Source organism: Thalassophryne amazonica, chromosome 3 (genome assembly GCF_902500255.1).
Source record: "Thalassophryne amazonica chromosome 3, fThaAma1.1, whole genome shotgun sequence".
NCBI classification, from domain to species: domain Eukaryota; kingdom Metazoa; phylum Chordata; class Actinopteri; order Batrachoidiformes; family Batrachoididae; genus Thalassophryne; species Thalassophryne amazonica.
Window position 1 is genome coordinate 7,933,934 of NC_047105.1, and position 19,368 is coordinate 7,953,301.

At 41.3% G+C, this 19,368-nt stretch overlaps 1 protein-coding gene across 1 annotated transcript in view; it reads left to right on the top strand.

The window, feature by feature from the left end:
• mybphb (myosin binding protein Hb) overlaps nucleotides 1-19,368 on the top strand; it is a 53,044-nt gene that overhangs the window by 5,531 nt on the left and 28,145 nt on the right. Inside the window, exons 2-4 of the mRNA XM_034165581.1 lie at nucleotides 10,316-10,672; nucleotides 13,550-13,684; nucleotides 17,775-17,942. Coding sequence (XP_034021472.1) covers nucleotides 10,381-10,672; nucleotides 13,550-13,684; nucleotides 17,775-17,942 — 595 coding nt within the window. The 5' untranslated portion in view covers nucleotides 10,316-10,380. The remainder of the gene's footprint in view (nucleotides 1-10,315; nucleotides 10,673-13,549; nucleotides 13,685-17,774; nucleotides 17,943-19,368) is intronic.

The window sequence follows — 19,368 nt, forward strand, 5'->3', positions numbered from 1 at the left end:
ACAAACATAGTGACAAAGGCCAAATTTAGTTTGTACAGTAGTCAAAAGTTAAAGTTGTGGCAATTTAGGTAAGAACTGATGCAAATTATCAGTTGATCTTGCACGATACAACCCCTGGCAATAATTATGGAATCACCGGCCTCGGAGGATGTTCATTCAGTTGTTTAATTTTGTAGAAAAAAAGCAGATCACAGACATGACACAAAACTAAAGGCATTTCAAATGGCAACTTTCTGGCTTTAAGAAACACTGTAAGAAATCAGGAAAAATAATTGTGGCAGTCAGTAACGGTTACTTTTTTAGACCAAGCAGTGGGAAAAAAATATGGAATCACTCAGTTCTGAGGAATAAATTATGGAATCACCCTGTAAATTTTCATCCCCAAAATTGACACCTGCATCAAATCAGATCTGCTCGTTAGTCTGCATCTAAAAAGGAGTGATCACACCTTGGAGAGCTGCTGCACCAAGTGGACTGACATGAATCATGGCTCCAACATGAGAGATGTCAGTTGAAACAAAGGAGAGGATTATCAAACTCTTAAAAGAGGGTAAATCATCACACAATGTTGCAAAAGATGTTGGTTGTTCACACTCAGCTGTGTCTAAACTCTGGACCAAATACAAACAACATGGGAAGGTTGTTAAAGGCAAACATACTGGTAGACCAAGGAAGACATCAAAGCGTCAAGACAGAAAACGTAAAGCAATATGTCTCAAAAATCGAAAATGCACAACAAAACAAATGAGGAACAAATGGGAGGAAACTGGAGTAAACGTCTGTGACTGAACTGTAAGAAACTGCCTAAAGGAAATGGGATTTACATACAGAAAAGCTAAACGAAAGCCATCATTAACACCTAAACAGAAAAAAACAAGGTTACAATGAGCTAAGGAAAAGCAATCGTGGACTGTGGATGACTGGATGAAAGTCATATTCAGTGATGAATCTCGAATCTGCATTGGGCAAGGTGATGATGCTGGAACTTTTGTTTGGTGCCGTTCCAATGAGATTTATAAAGATGACTGCCTGAAGAGAACAGGTAAATTTCCACAGTCATTGATGATATGGGGCTGCATGTCAGGTAAAGGCACTGGGGAGATGGCTGTCATTACAGCATCAATAAATGCACAAGTTTATGTTGATATTTTGGACACTTTTCTTATCCCATCAATTGAAAGGATGTTTGGGGATGATGAAATCATTTTTCAAGATGATAATGCATCTTGCCATAGAGCAAAAACTGTGAAAACATTCCTTGCAAAAAGACACATAGGGTCAATGTCATGGCCTGCAAACAGTCCGGATCTTAATCCAATTGAAAATCTTTGGTGGAAGTTGAGGAAAATGGTCCATGACAAGGCTCCAACCTGCAAAGCTGATCTGGCAACAGCAATCAGAGAAAATTGGAGCCAGATTGATGAAGAGTACTGTTTGTCACTCATTAAGTCCATGCCTCAGAGACTGCAAGCTGTTATAAAAGCCAGAGGTGGTGCAACAAAATACTAGTAACCGTTACTGACTGCCACAATTTTTTTTCTTGATTTCTTATAGTGTTTCTTAAAGCCAGAAAGTTGCCATTTGAAATGACTTTAGTTTTGTGTCATGTCTGTGATCTGCTTTTTTTCTACAAAATTAAACAACTGAATGAACATCCTCCGAGGCCGGTGATTCCATAAATTTTGCCAGGGGTTGTATAAAAAAGGAATAGTTTTGACCTGCTGTTATGCTTAGTTTTCAAGTTTTGTGGAAATCAACATGTCATATGTCATTGAATCCAATGGGCGTTAATTTTATTTGTAGATTACTTTGAGGCCAAACATAAATAAAATCAAAAATATTTCATTCTTTAATCCACTTAGCTCGACCAATAAGCCAATTTGTATCACCTTTTCCCAAAATTGGAGCAACTTTCATTTTTTTTTATCCCTGTATAAACTGAAATTGGGCTTTCTTGCCATTTTTGGTGTTTTCACCCCATAACTCCATAAATTTCAGTCAAAGTAAGACCAAACTATACCTTTTTGGATTCCTTATACACAAGTAATGTTGTACTTTTTAAAACAACTGGAAAATTTTCATTTTGACCCCAACTTGGTGATACCCAGTAAATTTTGCTAAGTAAAATATACTCTGCCGGGATAACATTTGGTCCCAGTCTAAATAGAGTAAAATACAGTCTATTATAGAGTGAAATCAGCTTTACTGTTGTCGCAGACCGAACGACCGCCCCCCCCCCCCCCCAAAAAAAATGGTCATTGCGCATGTGTCATTTACGACCACAGCAGCTCGTCTGAGACAGTCTCTTCACCAAAAGCAATCAAACGGAATAATGTGATTATTAACCATCAGATGACAAAGTAAAACCTCTTAAATCATTCTAAAGTCAGTTTAAAGCAGAAATGAGGTGATGATCATTGACATTATGAAATGATGAATGTGCAGTGAACGCATCAGCTAGCAGCCCGTGCAGCTGCGGCGCTCTGATCGCTTCCTCCGTCTTTTATGATGAAATAATGCTGAATTTATGTGGAAATGACAAAAGCTTTAGATATCTGTCGCTGAGCTAGATGATGTTTAGAGCACAGTTTTAAGCACAAACAACAATCGGTGAACCGCGGCTGATGACACATGCGCAGTGAAGGCAGGGTTGACCGATTTTTAGGGAGGACCGTAAAGTCGGCGACGCCGTCTTGTCAATTCAAGTGGTTCTACTCGCATAACAGTTGATTTTACACTGTGATAGAGTTGATTTAGCCCTGTGGTAGAGTATATTTAACTCTATTTAGACTGAGACCAAATGTTATCCCATCAGAGTAAATTTTACTCTGCAAAATTTACTGTGTACCTGCCACTCTGGTGTTGTTACCTTAGGTTTTTGGGTGGGTCATGGTATACTGAGAGTGGATTGTAAGTGCGGGTTCATAGGGAAAAAGCATCATTTCTGAGTGACTTTATTGATATCATTGTCCATTTCTTTCACAGCAGTTCATGTACATCACAAACAGTTGAAAATCACTTTAATAATGTATGTTTTCAACATTTAGGAATGGTATGGTGCTCTTTAAAACTCTTGCAGCTGTTTATTGTTGATTAAACATCTTGTAGACACTTGGAGTGTAGGCCAGCAAGTATTTCCTGTAGAAATGGTTCTGTAAAATAGATCTGGAAGCTAATTTTGTTAACTTTTTTTAGGAACTGTTGCAGATGCATCTTTTGTCGAGACTGTAAAGTTGTGAGAAATTGTCCGTTGTACGCCTACGTTGATGTTGTAGCCTATTCCTATGTGAGTACATTTGAACACGACAGTTAAACTGTAACCGTTAAAGAGCAAAAATCAACAACAAAGGATTCAAACACACTTATCTTAAGGAACTTTGTGTAGCTTCTTATACAAAAAATAGTCAACTAATGGGTTAAGTGTTGATGACAAAGCGTTAAGTTTGTGTCAGATCTGTGTAAGTGGTGTTGGTAATTCCTCAAACCATCCCAGCTTGTGTCATTGCTCAGGTGCTCAGTCTAATGTAGGCATCGACCCTGTAAATGTATGTCAGGCCATTTTTATGATGGCTTAAGAACGTTTAAAATCTTCTTCCTGCCTGAGTTGCATATAATTTTACTGTTGAACTGTTAGCATTTGCCTGAAAACCCTAATCTGCAGCTATGATTGGTCAGCTGTAACCCACGTCACAGATGCAAACTTGCCAAACAGTGACTGTCACACTGGCTTTATGCCACTAAATAATAATTATAGTTATTGTAAATATTTTTCGATTTTATTGGCATTACAGGCCCCACCTTAACGTTTCATCTCTTTCACTGGTTGTAGTGGCTGTTGCAATGTGGTAGCTGTGACTTGTGTTTGTGTATCGGAGACTACACAGCAACTTCTACTGGTGATGGGAGCCAGCAAATGTACAAACCTGGTGAGGAAAATCCGGAGAGGTTTTATCTTTGAATTTGGACCACAAAATAAATTTTTTTTAAAAAGCCTTAAAGAGAATTATCGTGGTAAATGTGCAGCAGAAATACAACTGATGGAAATGTTTCATATTTTTTTTCTCTTTAAGCATCACAAGAAAACAAATTATTATAAAAGATGTCAAATCAGATTATGAGCCTATAACAGTTAGCAAGCCTGAGTATTTCAGTTTGATGGTAGTTAACGGAACTGTTAAAATAGACATACAATAGAACCACTACAGGTTGCTGAATAGTCATATTTTTGCAAAGCTTGTCCACTGAGATTTAAAAAAAAAACTATTATGGAGTATCAATTGTCAATGACATGCAAATATTAAGGGTTTCTAAGTGTTGTAAATGCATGTAAACCTGCTGTGCGATGAGGAAATGCTAACAATATGTATCGGTTATTAAATGATTTGAAGTAATGATTTCCTTTTTAATACTCAGATATTTGATATTTGTTTTTTTTTCTAAAGAATCCTTTATAAAACATGATTTCTTTATTTTGTACAGGATATCGTTGTAAAGACTGTAAATAGGTCGGCATTCTGAATACGGCAACAATCACTGAGGAGGGGGACAAAAAAAGTGATGCATTTCTTCAGAGTTGAGTCCAGTTCTCGGATAAAGCATGCTTCTGAAGGCTTTCATCCACCTTTCACTGTTTGTCGGAATCAATAAAATACCTGTTATATTTATGCTGTGGCCCTCGTGTGTTAATTTCACAGTGACTGTATTAAAAGGTATTGGGGCATTGGCACTGTTAAAGGACTCATATTCTTGAAAATGGTCTTTCTCTCTTGCAGTGGCACAAGAAAAACTGGAATCAAATGTATTTCACTGCTGATTGTAATTCCTAAAATGTTATTTTCACAATGTCAGTGTTAAAATGTTTCTTAGAGTTCCTCTAACCCAGTCTCATGAGTTTTTTTCATGCTCCTGTCACAAAATCAGTCACATTTTCATGACAGGGTTTTTTAAAGGACATGTCGCACCAGAATCATAACTATTTAGATTTTGGCTGTTAGTGACCATCCAATGATCCACTGGGATTACTTTGTGCACTTCTGTGACTGGTTTCAAAGTATACAGCATCCGAAAACAAAGTACTGGTGAGTACTAGGGTGTTTCTGACAAGTGACGTCGCAACTAGAAGCGTCCCAGCGTGTGCTTCAATGGAATTTAGCTGCTAACATTAAGAACGGATGCACAGATTAATTCCAAAGTTGACATAAGTGTGATGTTGTGTTATGATGACTTGTTTTTAAGTGATAACTGTTAATTTTGATGTAGTCACGGTAAAATCTGTGGCTCCAAGAAGGTTGATGTGCACCTGCAGCCTTAAACGCATTATGTCAGTAACGATCTCTGGTCCAGGATCAGTTTTGTGCACAATTAATTATGAGTGTTGTTGTCAATAAAATCTAAAAAACACATCTGCTGCCGGGGGAAAACGAGTGTTTCGTCAGCTGCACAGTGCACATGTGCACACACACAGTGAGCTTCGTACCACACATACATACACACATTCCAGCTCCAAATTCACTCTCTCAAACTTAAAAAAAGAAATCTATCCACAAAACACAAAAGGTGCAAAATCCTGAACATGCCAGACTCATCGTCGTGCTATCGATCAATTTCCAAATGTAAACTCCACATGATCAAATGCGCGCGAGAGAGATCACCAGCTGCAGCTCTGCCTCGATCGTGATACATAAAATAACATCCATGAACTCCTGGAGATAATGTATTCTGACTTTTTCCAATGTAACAAATTGATCTCTGTGTCCAGGCAGTCTGATAAAAACAGTGTCAGATGTCCTGACATCTCCATCAGCTTCAGTAACCAGCATGTACACAAACAGCACATCACCACACTTTAGGCTCCAAAATCCGACACTGAAAAAGTCAAGTGTTTCGGGGTGAAGTGTGTCGTCTCCTCTCTGTAAATCTGAGCCATCACTTTCAAACAGCAGCTCAGAAGCTTCGTTGTTGGATGGCGCAGGTTCGTTTCCCTCTGTCTGTCTGTCACTGGGATGTTTGTTTTGCTATTAAGGACGTCACACACTGAAAAATGCTGAGAATTTCCGAGTGAGACGTTTTATGGAAATGCACCTGCTAACGCTCAGAGTGAGAGAAGTAAAATACATCAGAGATTCACTAATTATTAGCACAAGTGTGCAGAGACACAATCATGAGTACTTTTATCTTGTCTTGCTAATTGGGATGTTAAAAAACATGAGTCATGTCCTTTAATCTTACTAACCCTACCCCTCCCCTAACCCTAACCATAACCTCCCAGACCCCCCGCATCACTTTTCATTTCGTGCTCTCATCACGGAATGTATTTGTATGAATTTGTCCTCTCGTTACAAATATGTGGCACTTTTTGTGACTTTTCAAGTCTCTACAACCATAAATCCATGATAAAACTTTTATAAATGCTACAACAACTTTCACTTTAATAGTGTGTTAGTTCAATTAATGCTGTGGATTTCAACAAATACACAACAAACGGTGTGTTTAAAGCTACAGTGTGTAAGATTTAGTGCCATCTAGTGGTGAGGTTGGTGATTACATCATGCCGCTACCAGTTGCGACTTGGTTTCCATTCATGTCTTTTCTTCTTTGATGAGGGGGTTCATGCTCCCTTCTCTTATGACAAGCAGTTTGCACAAACCAAGCATGAAGACAAAGGAATTGTCTGTAGACCTCCAAAACATGATTGTCTCAAGGCACAAATCTGGGGAAGGGTACAGAAACAGTTCTGCTGCTTTGAAGGTCCAAATGAGCACAGCGGCCTCCATCATCCATAAATGGAAGAAGTTCAGATCCACCAGGACTCTTCCTAGAGCTGGCTGCCTATCTAAACTGAGCGATGGGAGAAGGACCTTAGTCAAGGAGGTGACCAAAAACCTCTGGGTCACTGTGTCAGATTTCCAGTATTCCTCTGTGGAGAGAGGAGAACCTTCCTGGAGGACAACCATCTCTGCAGCAATCCAACAATCAGGCCTGTATGGTAAAGTGGCCAGACAGAAGAGACTTCTTAGTAAAAGGCACATGGCAGCCCACCTGGAGTTTGCCTAAAAGGCACCCAAAGGACTCTCAGACCATGAGAAACAAAATTCTCTGGTCTGGTCTTGGGCATGAATGCCCAGGGTCATGGTTGGAGGAAACCGGGCACCATCCCTACAGTGAAGCATGGTGGAGGCAGCATCATGCTGTGGGGATGTTTTTCAGCAGCAGGAACTGGGAGACTAGTCAGGATTGAGGGAAAGATGAATGCAGCAATGTACAGAGACATCCTGGATGAAAACCTGCCCAATAGGTGCACCAAGCTTGCTGTCAAAGGTACATCAACAAAGTATTGAGCAAAGGGCGCGAATACTTATGTACATGTGGTTTCTAAGCTTTTTATTTTTAATAAATTTGCAAAAATAAATGGTAAATGGGCTGCATTTATATAGCGCTTTTGCATCTGCATCAGACGCTCAATGCGCTTTACAATAATGCCCCACATTCACCCCGATGTCAGGGTGCTGCCATACAAGGCACTCACTACACACCGGGAGCAACAGGGGATTAACGACCTTGCCCAAGGGCCCTTAGTGATTTATCAGTCAGGCGGGGATTTGAACCGAGGATCTTCTGGTCTCAAGCCCAACACCTTAACCACTAGACCATCACCTCCCCCAAAATAAATAAATTTTCAAAAATAAAAATACAACCTTTTTTCTTGTTGTCATTATGGGGTGTTATGAGTAGAATTTTAAGGGAACATTTTACTCCATTTTGGAATAAGGCTGTAAAATAACAAAATGTGGATAAATTGAAGTCCTGTAACTACTTTCCAGATGCACTCTATTTCATTGTGGCTTTAACTTTTTAAGCAATATTTTAATACGTATTTACCCGAGCGCATGAATATGCTCTATGCCCCGGTCTACAAGTAGTTGGACAAAGAGACTTTTCGTGTTGTTTTTACATTTTGACCTCTTTACACCCCCCACAATGTAGTTCAATTAAAACCATCAAGATGTGTTTAGTGTCAACTTTTGGCTCAAAGGGTTTAAGAAAGATACTGCATTAACCATTTAGAAATTATGGCCATTTGTACAGTGGGGAAGTGTGTCCAAACGTTTGACAGATAGCTTATACACAGTTCTTCTATTTTCAGAGCTCATAAGTAATCAGACAAAGAAAATATAAGGCTTATTTTTTAATACAAATGAACACTTTTACAGCCACTTTATTTTACATGACTACTTCCAAATTACTCCTTCTTCAGGAGTAATTTGGAAGCTGAAGAAGGAGTCCTACTTGTCTTTGTTGGTAGGTGGGACCCCAGAGGCAGCTGACAGGTACCGGCAGGCCAAGCGTGCCACAGCCCGTGTGGTCGCAGAGGCAAAAACTCAGGTCTGGGAGGAGTTCGGGGAGGCCATAGAGGAGGACTATCGTTCGGCCTCGACGAAATTCTGGCAAACTGTCTGACGCCTCAGGAGGCAGAAGCAGCTCTCCACCAGCACTGTCTACGGTGCAGGTGGGGAGCTGTTGACCCTGACTGGGGATGTTGTCAGGCGGTGGAAGGAATGCTTCAAGGATCTCCTCAATCCCATCGTCATGTCTTCCGAAGAGGAAGCAGAGACTGGGGACTCAGAGGCAGACTCATCCATTACCCAGGCCGAAGTCACTGAGGTGGTTAGAAAGCTCCTCGGTGGCAAGGCTCCTGGGGTGGATGAAATCTGTCCTGAGTACCTTAAATATCTGGATGTTGTGGGACTGTCTTTGTTGACATGCCTCTGCAACATCGCGTGGCGGTTGGGGACAATGCCTCTGGATTGGCAGACTGGGGTGGTGGTCCCTCTGTTTAAGAAGGGGGACCGGAGGGTGTGTTCCAACTACAGGGGGATCACACTCCTCAGCCTCCCCGGTAAGGTCTATTCCAGAGTACTGGAGAGGAGAATTTGACCAATAGTCGAACCTCGGATTCAAGAGGAGCAGTGTGGTTTTCGTCCTGGTCGCGGCACACTGGACCAGCTCTACACGCTCCATCAGGGTGAAAATCAGCACCTCCAAATCCGAGGCCATGGTTCTTGACCGGAAAAAGGTGCTTTGCCCTCTTCAGGTCGGTGGAGTGTCCTTGCCTCAAGTGGAGGAGTTTAAGTATCTTGGAGTCTTGTTCACAAGTGAGGGACGGATGGAGCGTGAGATCGACAGACTGATCGGTGCAGCATCTGCAGTGATGTGGTCGCTGTATCGGACCGTCGTGGTGAAGAGAGAGCTGAGTAGGGGAGCAAAGCTCTCGATTTACCGATCGATCTACGTTCCGATCCTCACCTATGGTCATGAGATTTGACTCATGACCGAAAAAACGAGATTGCGAGTACAAGCGGCCGAGATGAGTTTCCTCCGCAGGGTGGCTGGGCGCTCCCTTCTAGATAGGGTGAGGAGCTCGGTCACTCGGGAGGAGCTCGGAGTCGAGCCGCTGCTCCTCCACGTCGAAAGGAGCCAGCTGAGGTGGCTCGGGCATCTTTTCCGGATGGCCCCTGGACGCCTCACTGGAGAGGTGTTCCGGGCACGTCCCATTGGGAGGAGGCCCCGGGGAAGACCCAGGACATGCTGGAGGGACTACATCTCTTGGCTGGCTTGGGAATGCCTTGGGGTTCCCCTGGAGGAGCTGGGGGAGGTGTGTGTGGATCGGGAGGTCTGGGCGGCTTTGCTTGAGCTGCTGCCCCCGCGACCCGACTCCGGATAAAGCGGAAGAAAATGGATGGATGGATATTTCCAAATTACTGAACAAGTTTGTACTTCATTTTTATTAATCATTAAGAAATACAAACAGTATGGTGCTCTGTTTCCAAAAGGAGGATACGAGTGAGGGAAGACACCCAGAGAACTCTGAGGGAATTATAGGCCTCTGAGGCTGTGATTACAGACACTGGACGTAGGGAAGTTTTTGTCTGTTGCATCACCACTCACAGCTTCATGGTGGAGTGGCACAGAGAAGGATTTTATTCTAAAAAGAAGGGATTCAAATTGTCAGCCACATTTTAACCAGAAGGCTCGGGAGAAACTCAAGCCTTGATCTGATCAGTTTTCTTACATGAATATTCTTCTCTGTCTTAAGTGCATTGTGGTGGTGGACAGAAGCAAGTTTACAAAAACTTACTGTCAAACGCAAAAACACATAAAATTGCAGTGATGTATATTGTGTGTACTATTATGATCATGAACATGGTGGGCTTTTTCATACATGGTCCCTGGTATCTGTGCTTTATGAGTGGGCGGGGCTTTAACCTGCTGAGTCTCAGCTGGTGAAGCAGTCCCTATATAAGCCTGCCTCGCTCAGAGGAATGATGGCATTGGATACAGTTTCAGGATTTACTGAGTTGGGAATCAGCTGCAATCTCCAACATGCCGTTCAAGCCTGCCCCAATCAAAAAGGCGGCAAAGAAAGAACCAGCTAAGAAGCAGGAGAAAGCTCCAGCACCGGCCCCTGCTCCCGAACCCACACCGGAGCCTGCTCCCGAACCCGCACTGGAGCCTGCTCCTGTCGAACCAGCACCCGTGGAGCCCGCCCCGGCTGAAGCCGCTCCGGCCCCCGCTGAGGGCGAAGCTGCTCCTGCTGATGCCGCTGCTGCAGAGGGAGAAGCCCCTGCACCGCCGGCTGAGGAGCCCAAACCTCCCACGCCTCCTCCCGCAGACGGTAATGCACCGTGCGCAACGGTTAAAGTCAGTTTCATAGCTTCCAATCTTCTTCTTTTCTGTCGGTGGATCATTTTTGGATAACTTTTTCTACGGTTAAACAGTCGATTCAGCTCACGGTAAGCAAACGGTGCCGGTTACGCACATGCGCTTGTGCGTAATTACGCGTAACTGGAAAGCGGGTTGGTGGTAAGGTGATGTGACCAAGACACAAACTGCATGGTGACTGTGTGCGTGCGTGTAAACTGATTAACCCTCTGACTACGTTATTCAAAAGGTTCTAACGTGACATTTAAAACGGATTCTAATAACACCTTTCCGGTCTGAGTAAAAATCCACTGTGCGCCACAAGAAAACTCCCTTTTATGGAAGTGTATTGCTGCCAAAAATTTGCTCTGAAAAGTTAATATGTTGTAATAGCTTGAAAATATGTCATAACGTGCTTAATATTTTTATGTGATCCGTATATACTACGTTATCTTGTATGTCATCTCAATTTGAAAGGGTCTCATTATAACATACATTTTCATTCATTTTCTGCTGCTGATCCGGGTCTGAGTCGCAGTGGCAGCAGACTAAGCAGCTCAACCCACACTTCCATATCCTTGGCCAACTCCTGTAACTCTTCCTGTGTAATCCAGAGGCGTTCCTAAGTCATCTGGGAAATGACACGAGTTTGTATGTGTAATGACAGAAAAAGATCTCATAATAGTCTGTTTGACACAATAACATCAAACAGTCTCGTAATAACATGATGATCAAGATTAACATCATGAGGAGTGTCAGGTTATAATGCCATACATTATGTCATAATAACATGAAAAAGATCTCATAATGTGAAAGTTCCAAATCTTAATGTGATACTGTGGTTTTTTTCCAACTATTGTGGCAGGAAAATGTGGCATGAAACTGCTGCTCATTTGTGTGCAAATGGGCTTTTTAAATCTAAATTTATTTTTTCCAAGATGACCAAGAACTATATAAAAACCTTACGAAGAAGAATGATGAGTGTATAACTCTGCGAAGGGTGAAAAGTGCATCATCCCACAATGTTTAAAGAATGTTTCAAAGCATCATAACTCCACTCGGTGTTATGGAGCCATTCCTAAAGTGCTGTAGATTGTATTCTACATTACGTACAACATCTTCACAACATTTCGTTATGAGCGGTTCACTGGCGTCTTACAAAAACATATTTGAATTTGTTTCCCATTTACAACATTCCAAAAACAACAACAAATAATGGTCTGTTTCTGTGCCTGTTGCTTTTAATTAGCATGTCTCATAAAGAAAGCACAAGACCAGATGTAGACTTCTGAGAGAGAAGTCTACATTTTTAATGACTGAATTTGCTTAGCATATGGTCTGGAGTATAAGTTTGATGTTTTTTGTCTTTAGTTTTTTAAGTAGTTTGGCAGGTCTTGTGACTTACATACCATATAAATAAATAAATACAGTGTTTAGTTATTCAACAAAATAAACTTCAATTTTAAAAATAAATACCAATAAAATATACTACAACAATGCACAAAAATCACAAATTTCAGGACTAAAAAAAAAACAAAAAAAAAAACCCAAAAAACAAATGGACTCATGTTTTGATTGTAGTGTTTCCCACTCTGGGCCACCAGTGTGTGTCCATCTGACAAATTACTTTGTCCAAACTTTGTCCAGTCTCTGGATATTACACACCACAAGCTGTGGACTTGCTGTATAAATTCACTGTTCACTTCTTCATGTCGCATTCCATGCCCATTTGATCATTTCTTTTGTCCACACTTCATCAAATCACATCCAATTTATTGTCCAAAGCACATTTATTGTGGACATCTTGCTCATTATTTTGAAATTTAAAAGTCCTCATGTTAAGTAGTTGCACAGGCTGTGGTGTGCACATGTGCTACACTGAGTTGCTGTTTAACTCACCCCAGGGAAACGTTGCTTTACAAAGTGAGTTCCACATATAGGAACAAAAAAAGGGTGGGACTTATACTCCAGTGTGGCTTTTATAAGTTTTTCCCTCTTCCCAATGCATTTTTGACAGATGCAACTTATACTCCAGTGCAATTTATACTCTGGAAAATGCAGTATAATGCAGCCTAATTTATACTTGCACAGTCACACAATGGGGAGGGTGACTTGGAGAGGACATGAAATTTATTCAACACAATAGGTTCTCTTTAAATGTTCAGTTTCTGCCTCTTTTACAGATTTACCTCCAAAATTTCACCCTTTGCTTTATAGAGAGTGACTGTTGGGATGGTAGCCGTCTTCTGAATGTGTCTGGTAAAAAATTCTTTAAAGTAATCCTGTAAATATTCCAACCACAGATGCAGGTGAAAACAAGACTTTCTTAGTGGAGATAATTGACATTTTTACTTGTTCTAATGTCCATCTCCTTCTACACTAATTATTAATATCTAACATTTTATAAAATCTGCAGTGTTCTGGCCATACACATGCTGCTGCTGCTGGTGGTGGTGGTGGTGGTGCAAAAGCCATTCAGTTATCTAATTTTTACCCCGACACACTTTTGTTGCCTCACTGGAGACAAACTGGACAAACATGGCAAAGCCACATTTTTGATTCTGTCTGACACTGGGTTGTTGCTCTGCTCCTCCACGCTACTTTAAGTCAACATTAATGCTTGTTTAACATTAGCTGAGGCTGCTGCGGCGCCTGCACCTGAAGAGCCTCCTCCACCCCCACCCAAAGATAACCCTAGACAAACTCCTGACCCAGTTGTCCTTAAACCACCTTCGCTATAATTATAAGGAATCTTCACCTCGTGTGAACCTCACATCGATTTTTTTTTTTTTTTTTTTTTTTGGCAATTATGCCCCTTGAATAATTTAGACTTTTTTTTCTGCGTCTGTAGAGCCAACAAGTGCCCCACTGGATCTGTTTGTTGAGGACAAGAATGACACTTCGGTTACCATCATTTGGAGCCAGCCGGCAACCATCGGACCAACCGGTCTGGACGGATACACCATCGAAGCCTGCAAGGATGGAAGTGAGTCACTGCATGCTCATGACCAGGTGCACTGTCACGTGAAGGGGTATTAATACACAGCAACACACATCACATCATCTTTAAATCCTTTAAAAGTCTTTGTTTTTACAGCCATCCTGCGTTTTCTGCATAAGCAGTCACCCGGACACCTGTGTTTCAATTGCTGTTTGAATGTGGGTCAGCCGTATCAGTTGCAGCTGTCCCTGAAGTGTCATACGCAGCTGTATCGTAGGCGACTAACTTCTCCCTACAAGGGAAGAGGCATTTGCGGAACTGCTGGAGGTCCCGCTTTTAGATTTACAGTCCTAAGCAAATCTCAGCAACCATCCCACGTAAGCTCGATTTAGCAAACAGACCATGCTGTTCACACACGGAAATGCAATTTCACATGTAACACGTACATGTGATATTTGTTTCCAAATTGCTCCAGTTCCATTACATTGATTTATTAATGAATGATTAAGATCTGTTCCAAAAATGACAACATAGGTTTTCCCAAAGTACTTCACAAGGGTACGGTTTAACCCCTGAGCAAACGCATTGGTAAGAGCGGTCAAGAAAAACTCCCCCAGGTGCTTTTTGATGATCGGCAGAAACCTCAAGTGGACCAGACTCAGAGGGGTGACCATCTGCTTTGGCTATAGTACCAATAACCAAAATCAAAACAGAAATAACAAAGTAGAACAAAGGATTCTCCCATTGTAAGGGCCACATAATTATTATTTACCTTAGAGATTTATAGTCAACCATTCTTCTGGTTGTGCTCAAACTGATGCCTCCAATTTTCAATTTCAATTTATTTTCATTTATATAGCGCCAAATCACAACAGAGTTGCCTCAAGGCGCTTCACACAAGTAAGGTCTAACCTTACTAACCCCCAGAGCAACAGTGGTAAGGAAAAACTCCCTCTGAGGAAGAAACCTCAAGCAGACCAGACTCAAAGGGGTGACCCTCTGCTTGGGCCATGATACAAACATAAATTACAGAACAATTCACAGAACAATTCACGGATGAATATACAAGAAATGCTGTTGGTGCAAAGGACAGGAGGTTCGCCAACACAAATACAACTCCCATCTCTGGATGGAGCTGCACCTTAAAAAGAGAAAAAACAGAATCAGGCATCAGAAAGACAAGAAATACTTTATAATTTGTCAGCATTAATCAACAAGAAAAACAAAAGAAATACTAAGGTGATTGCCGGCCGCTAGCCCTAAGCTTCACTAAAAGACCCAGAATTTAGGTAAAGTTGAGGCCGCTGCACACTCTGTTTACTAATGAAATTAATTAAAAGAGTAAAAAGCATAAAACAAAACTGTACCAGTATGCTAGCCATATGAAAGGGAAAAAAAGTGCATCTTAATTCTGGACTTGAAAATCTCCACAGAATCTGACTGTTTTATTGATGCAGGGAGACCATTCCACAGAACAGGGGCACGATAAGAGAAAGCTCTATGACCCGCAAACTTCTTATTCACCCTAGGGACGCAAAGTAGTCCTGCACCCTGAGAACGCAGACCCCGGGCCAGTACATAAGGTTTAATTAGGTCAGCTAGGTAGGGACCTTTCTTTTCCTTTAAGGCTGGAGGTGTTAAAGGAAAAGAAAACCCACTAATATGAAAAGGTGTAGGCATGTGTGAACATTGAGCTGAAGAGGACAGCCGAACACTTTCTCTCCACTGAACAGTGAAACCACCAAAATCCTTCAGTGTTTATCCGGAGTTACTCCCATGAGCGCCCCTGGTCATACATTTAGAAATTTAGTTTATTTTACAGTTGAAAGGCTTTGCATTTGCTCACCAAGAAAATGGCAAGCGAGGGAGAGGCAGAGAGGGAGGGAGGGAGAGAGAGAGAGAGAGAGAGACAGAGGAAGAGAGAGAGCGAGAGAGAGGGGAGAGAGAGAGTGAGGGAGAGAGGACTTTTACATCTGCGCCTGTTCTGTAGCTTTCTGTGCTCAAGCTACATCACAGCAGTGCCACAAGTGATCCGGGGTTTTTTTTCTGATTGGTTAAAATTGTGTCAGTGACGGCTTTTATGAAATCATTCTGCTTAAATACTGACTTTCGAGACAGATATTTCAGTTGTAAGAGCTCATTGTTTTCATTGATATGCATCAATCATTAGTTTATAGCACAGTCTATCTTCCCAGCTGTATTTTATCAGTGGGTTTTCTTTTCCTCTAAAAATACATCCAGTACGTGTAAACCAGACTGGACAAACTACCTAAAAAATAATAAATGTATAACTTACAATACAGGCACACCCCTTTGATTTTACTTCTTCAGCGGCACCAAGAATATCGTAATGCTGTCCAACGCTGCCTCCTGCTTCACACGGCTTCGTAACCATCAATATTTCAAAGTTCCACATGACCGTCATTAAACATCTGATTGCCATTGTGAACTTTGTGTCTTTTGATGCTTTCATTTGTACAGACACAGTAAATAAGCTGGTAAACATAGATGTCGCTAACAGCTAGCAGCGTTATCTGCTTCAGTCGCCAATGCCCATGCTAGTTGTCCTGTTGGGATCGCTAACATGACACCACTTCCTTTCCGAGCCTTCATGGTCACATCTTACAAAAGCTGACAAACTTGTGGAGCTTTTTTTTTTTATAAATACATGTTAAAAAAAAAAAAACTGGAAACAGTTGGACTAGAAATCTGTCTGACTGAAAAATAATTAAATAAATAACACAACTGATGTTGAAAGCAAAGCAATGCATTCTGGATTGATTTTTTTCTATATGCGGAAAGGAGAATTGTCAAACATGCAAAGACAGAGATGATGGAACTAAGCATTCCGGTCATTAAGTAGTCCTGTGGTCATAGGAACCATTTGTCAACAGTAAGTGGGATCATCATAGTCAGCTGAGAGTTCTGCTTCTGACAAAACCCCAGCAAAGACCACAAGTCCCTCAGTATCCCCAATGATCCACAGCAGGCCATGGACCTCATCTGTCTCCCTGACCCTGTCATAGTCCAAGGATGTTAGGGCAGACTGCAGTAACCCAGCATTTTCCAAATGTGATGCTCATCTTCCAGGCCATCAATGACATTGCAGTTGCTGCTTCACTGTCCCAGACATCCTTGGTCATTATGAGGACAGAGCAGAACAACTCAGAGAAACAACATTTCACAACAGCAAAATAACAGACAGGATCCCAATGTGATCTCTGCTGACATACGAGTAGCCCTACACTTCACCAACAATCCCAGAATTTAGATATTATCTAAATTCTGGGATTGTTGGACATATTGTGGTGTCACAGAGTCCAGACCCTCTAGCAGTAACATAAATTTTAAGGAGTCGTCCCAAGGGATCAGTAAAGTTCTGTCTAATCTAAGTAACTCAGTACCACCAAGTCTATATAAGTCCTACGAACGAGAGAATAAATGAGTCTTCAATCTGGAATTGAATGACTCCAGAGAATCAGACTGTTTTATCTCAGCATGCAGAACATTCTAGAGAACAGACACACAATACGAAATCGCTCTGTGACCTGCTGACTTCTTCTTAATCGTTGCATCACACAGTAATGATGCGTCCTGAGAACGCAGAGCACAGGCTGGTACATAAGGTTTAACTAGATGAGCCAGACAGGGAAGCACTAGTCCATGAAGGATTTTGTATATTATTAACAAACCTTAAAATCTGACTCACACAGGCAGGAAGCCAGTGGAGGGAGGCCAAAATCGGGGCAATATGGTCAAACTTTCATCTGAACTCTAGCAGCAGTATTTTGAACCATTTGCAGCCCTCTGATGGTTGTTGGTGGTAAGACAGAAAATAGGACATATCAGTAATCTAATCTGGAAGAGACAAAGGCATGAATCAGTGTCTCTGCATCCACCATAGACAGAATAGGTAGAATGTTTGCAATACTATGTAAGTGAAAGAAAATATTCTTTATTTCTCTAATGCGTAGGTCAAAGGACAGTGTGGGGTCAAAGGTCCCATAGGAGATTTTTTGCTTTATTGCAATGATGAATGAGACATATATCATATATATATGTATTAACATGAGCTGATCCATCTGTTATCAAACAGCTCTGTGTTTGTCTTCATTGTGCCTAATTTTCTGTCCAGCTGAGGACTGGAAAGCCGTCAATGAAGATCTTCAGAAGTCCTGCCGCTACATCTTGAAGAACCTGACCACTGGTGACCACCTGAAGATCCGCGTGGTGGCTGTGAACGCCGGCGGCCGCAGCCCCCCTGTTACCCTGCCTGAGGCTGTCCTGGTAAAAGAGGTTGCTGGTAAATATTCTCAAATTAATTTTAGTTTTTTAAAAAGTTTATCTGTAGACCCTAAAACAGGGTCATCAACCTTGTTCCTGGAGATCACCTGACCTGTATGTTTTCCAGCTCCACCTACTGCTAAGTAACTAACTCACATCATCTTAGCCAATCATAAGTTAGGAAATGCCAATTGCGATTTGGCACGATATAGATAAAATAAATTGAATTGAAATTACATTTTTTTTTATTTCCACCCTTTGACCTTTCATTTAGATCCACCACAAATATAATATTTGTGGATTAATATTACAAACTCAACCTTCCACATAAAAACATAAGAAAAAAAAGACAAGGAGATAAATAATATGTGAAGAGATTTTAATTGGCTAACAGAGGTGCAAAAGCGAGTGATGAAAGACAAGTCCTGATTGAAAAAGTCCACCTCTAGCACAAAGATATCACAACTGGCAGTGACTAATATAGGAAGAGTGATAATGAGGAAATGCAAGACAGGTGTGTGTGGAAGGGAGGACAGGAGGGACACGCCCAATAGAGGTGGGCAGATCGATCCTAATATTGATAATATCGATACCAATGCTGGTATTGATATTGAACGATCCTCGTTTAAAAAGATCGATACTCAAGCTTTTTTCTCTCCCACACGCACTGACTGCTGCGCACGCAGATTCATCAAAGTCTCCTCTCTGTCTGTAAGAGCAGCTTTATTGTGATAAAGTATTTTGTTGTCACGTACAATGTTTGGCGAAATTCTATCCTAGGTCTTTTGGATCCTTTGGCTCTATGAAGCTTAAATATGAAAAAGTATCGGTATCGATATGGCGATACTGAGCCTGTAATTACTTGGTATCGGATCAATACCAAAATTCCCGGTATCGCCCACCTCTACTTTGTGCCTTGTGCATTTGTCCTCTTAGTATTCCGGTCCTGTTTTGTTTACTGGTATATTGACTTGTCTGCCCATTTTTTGGATGCTGTATCTGTCTAATGCTTTGACTGCTGTTTTAATTTAATTTATTTAAATGGGACCATGTGCAATTAAAACATAAATGTTACCATTTAATGCGTTGCACCAGAGGTAGCCTTAGGCTAATTTGCATCTGCAGTCCCTTGACACAAATAAATATAACACATATAAAAACATCAAACATCACAAACATTGTTCAACAGATAAAAACATATAGCAACAGTATGTATCGTACATAAAATGCCCCTCGCAAGCACACACACATATTACATAATCATAGGGTGTAGCAGCAGGCACCGCACACAACACTACACCCAGTCGCACACACTCCTTGTCTTATAAAAAAAAGAACTAACATATTAGTGGGTGTATTGTTGTGAGAGTTTTAAATGTTTTTTGATATTAGCTTTAAAATCACCAAATGAATCACAATTTTTTATGTTGTCTGGAATAGCGTTC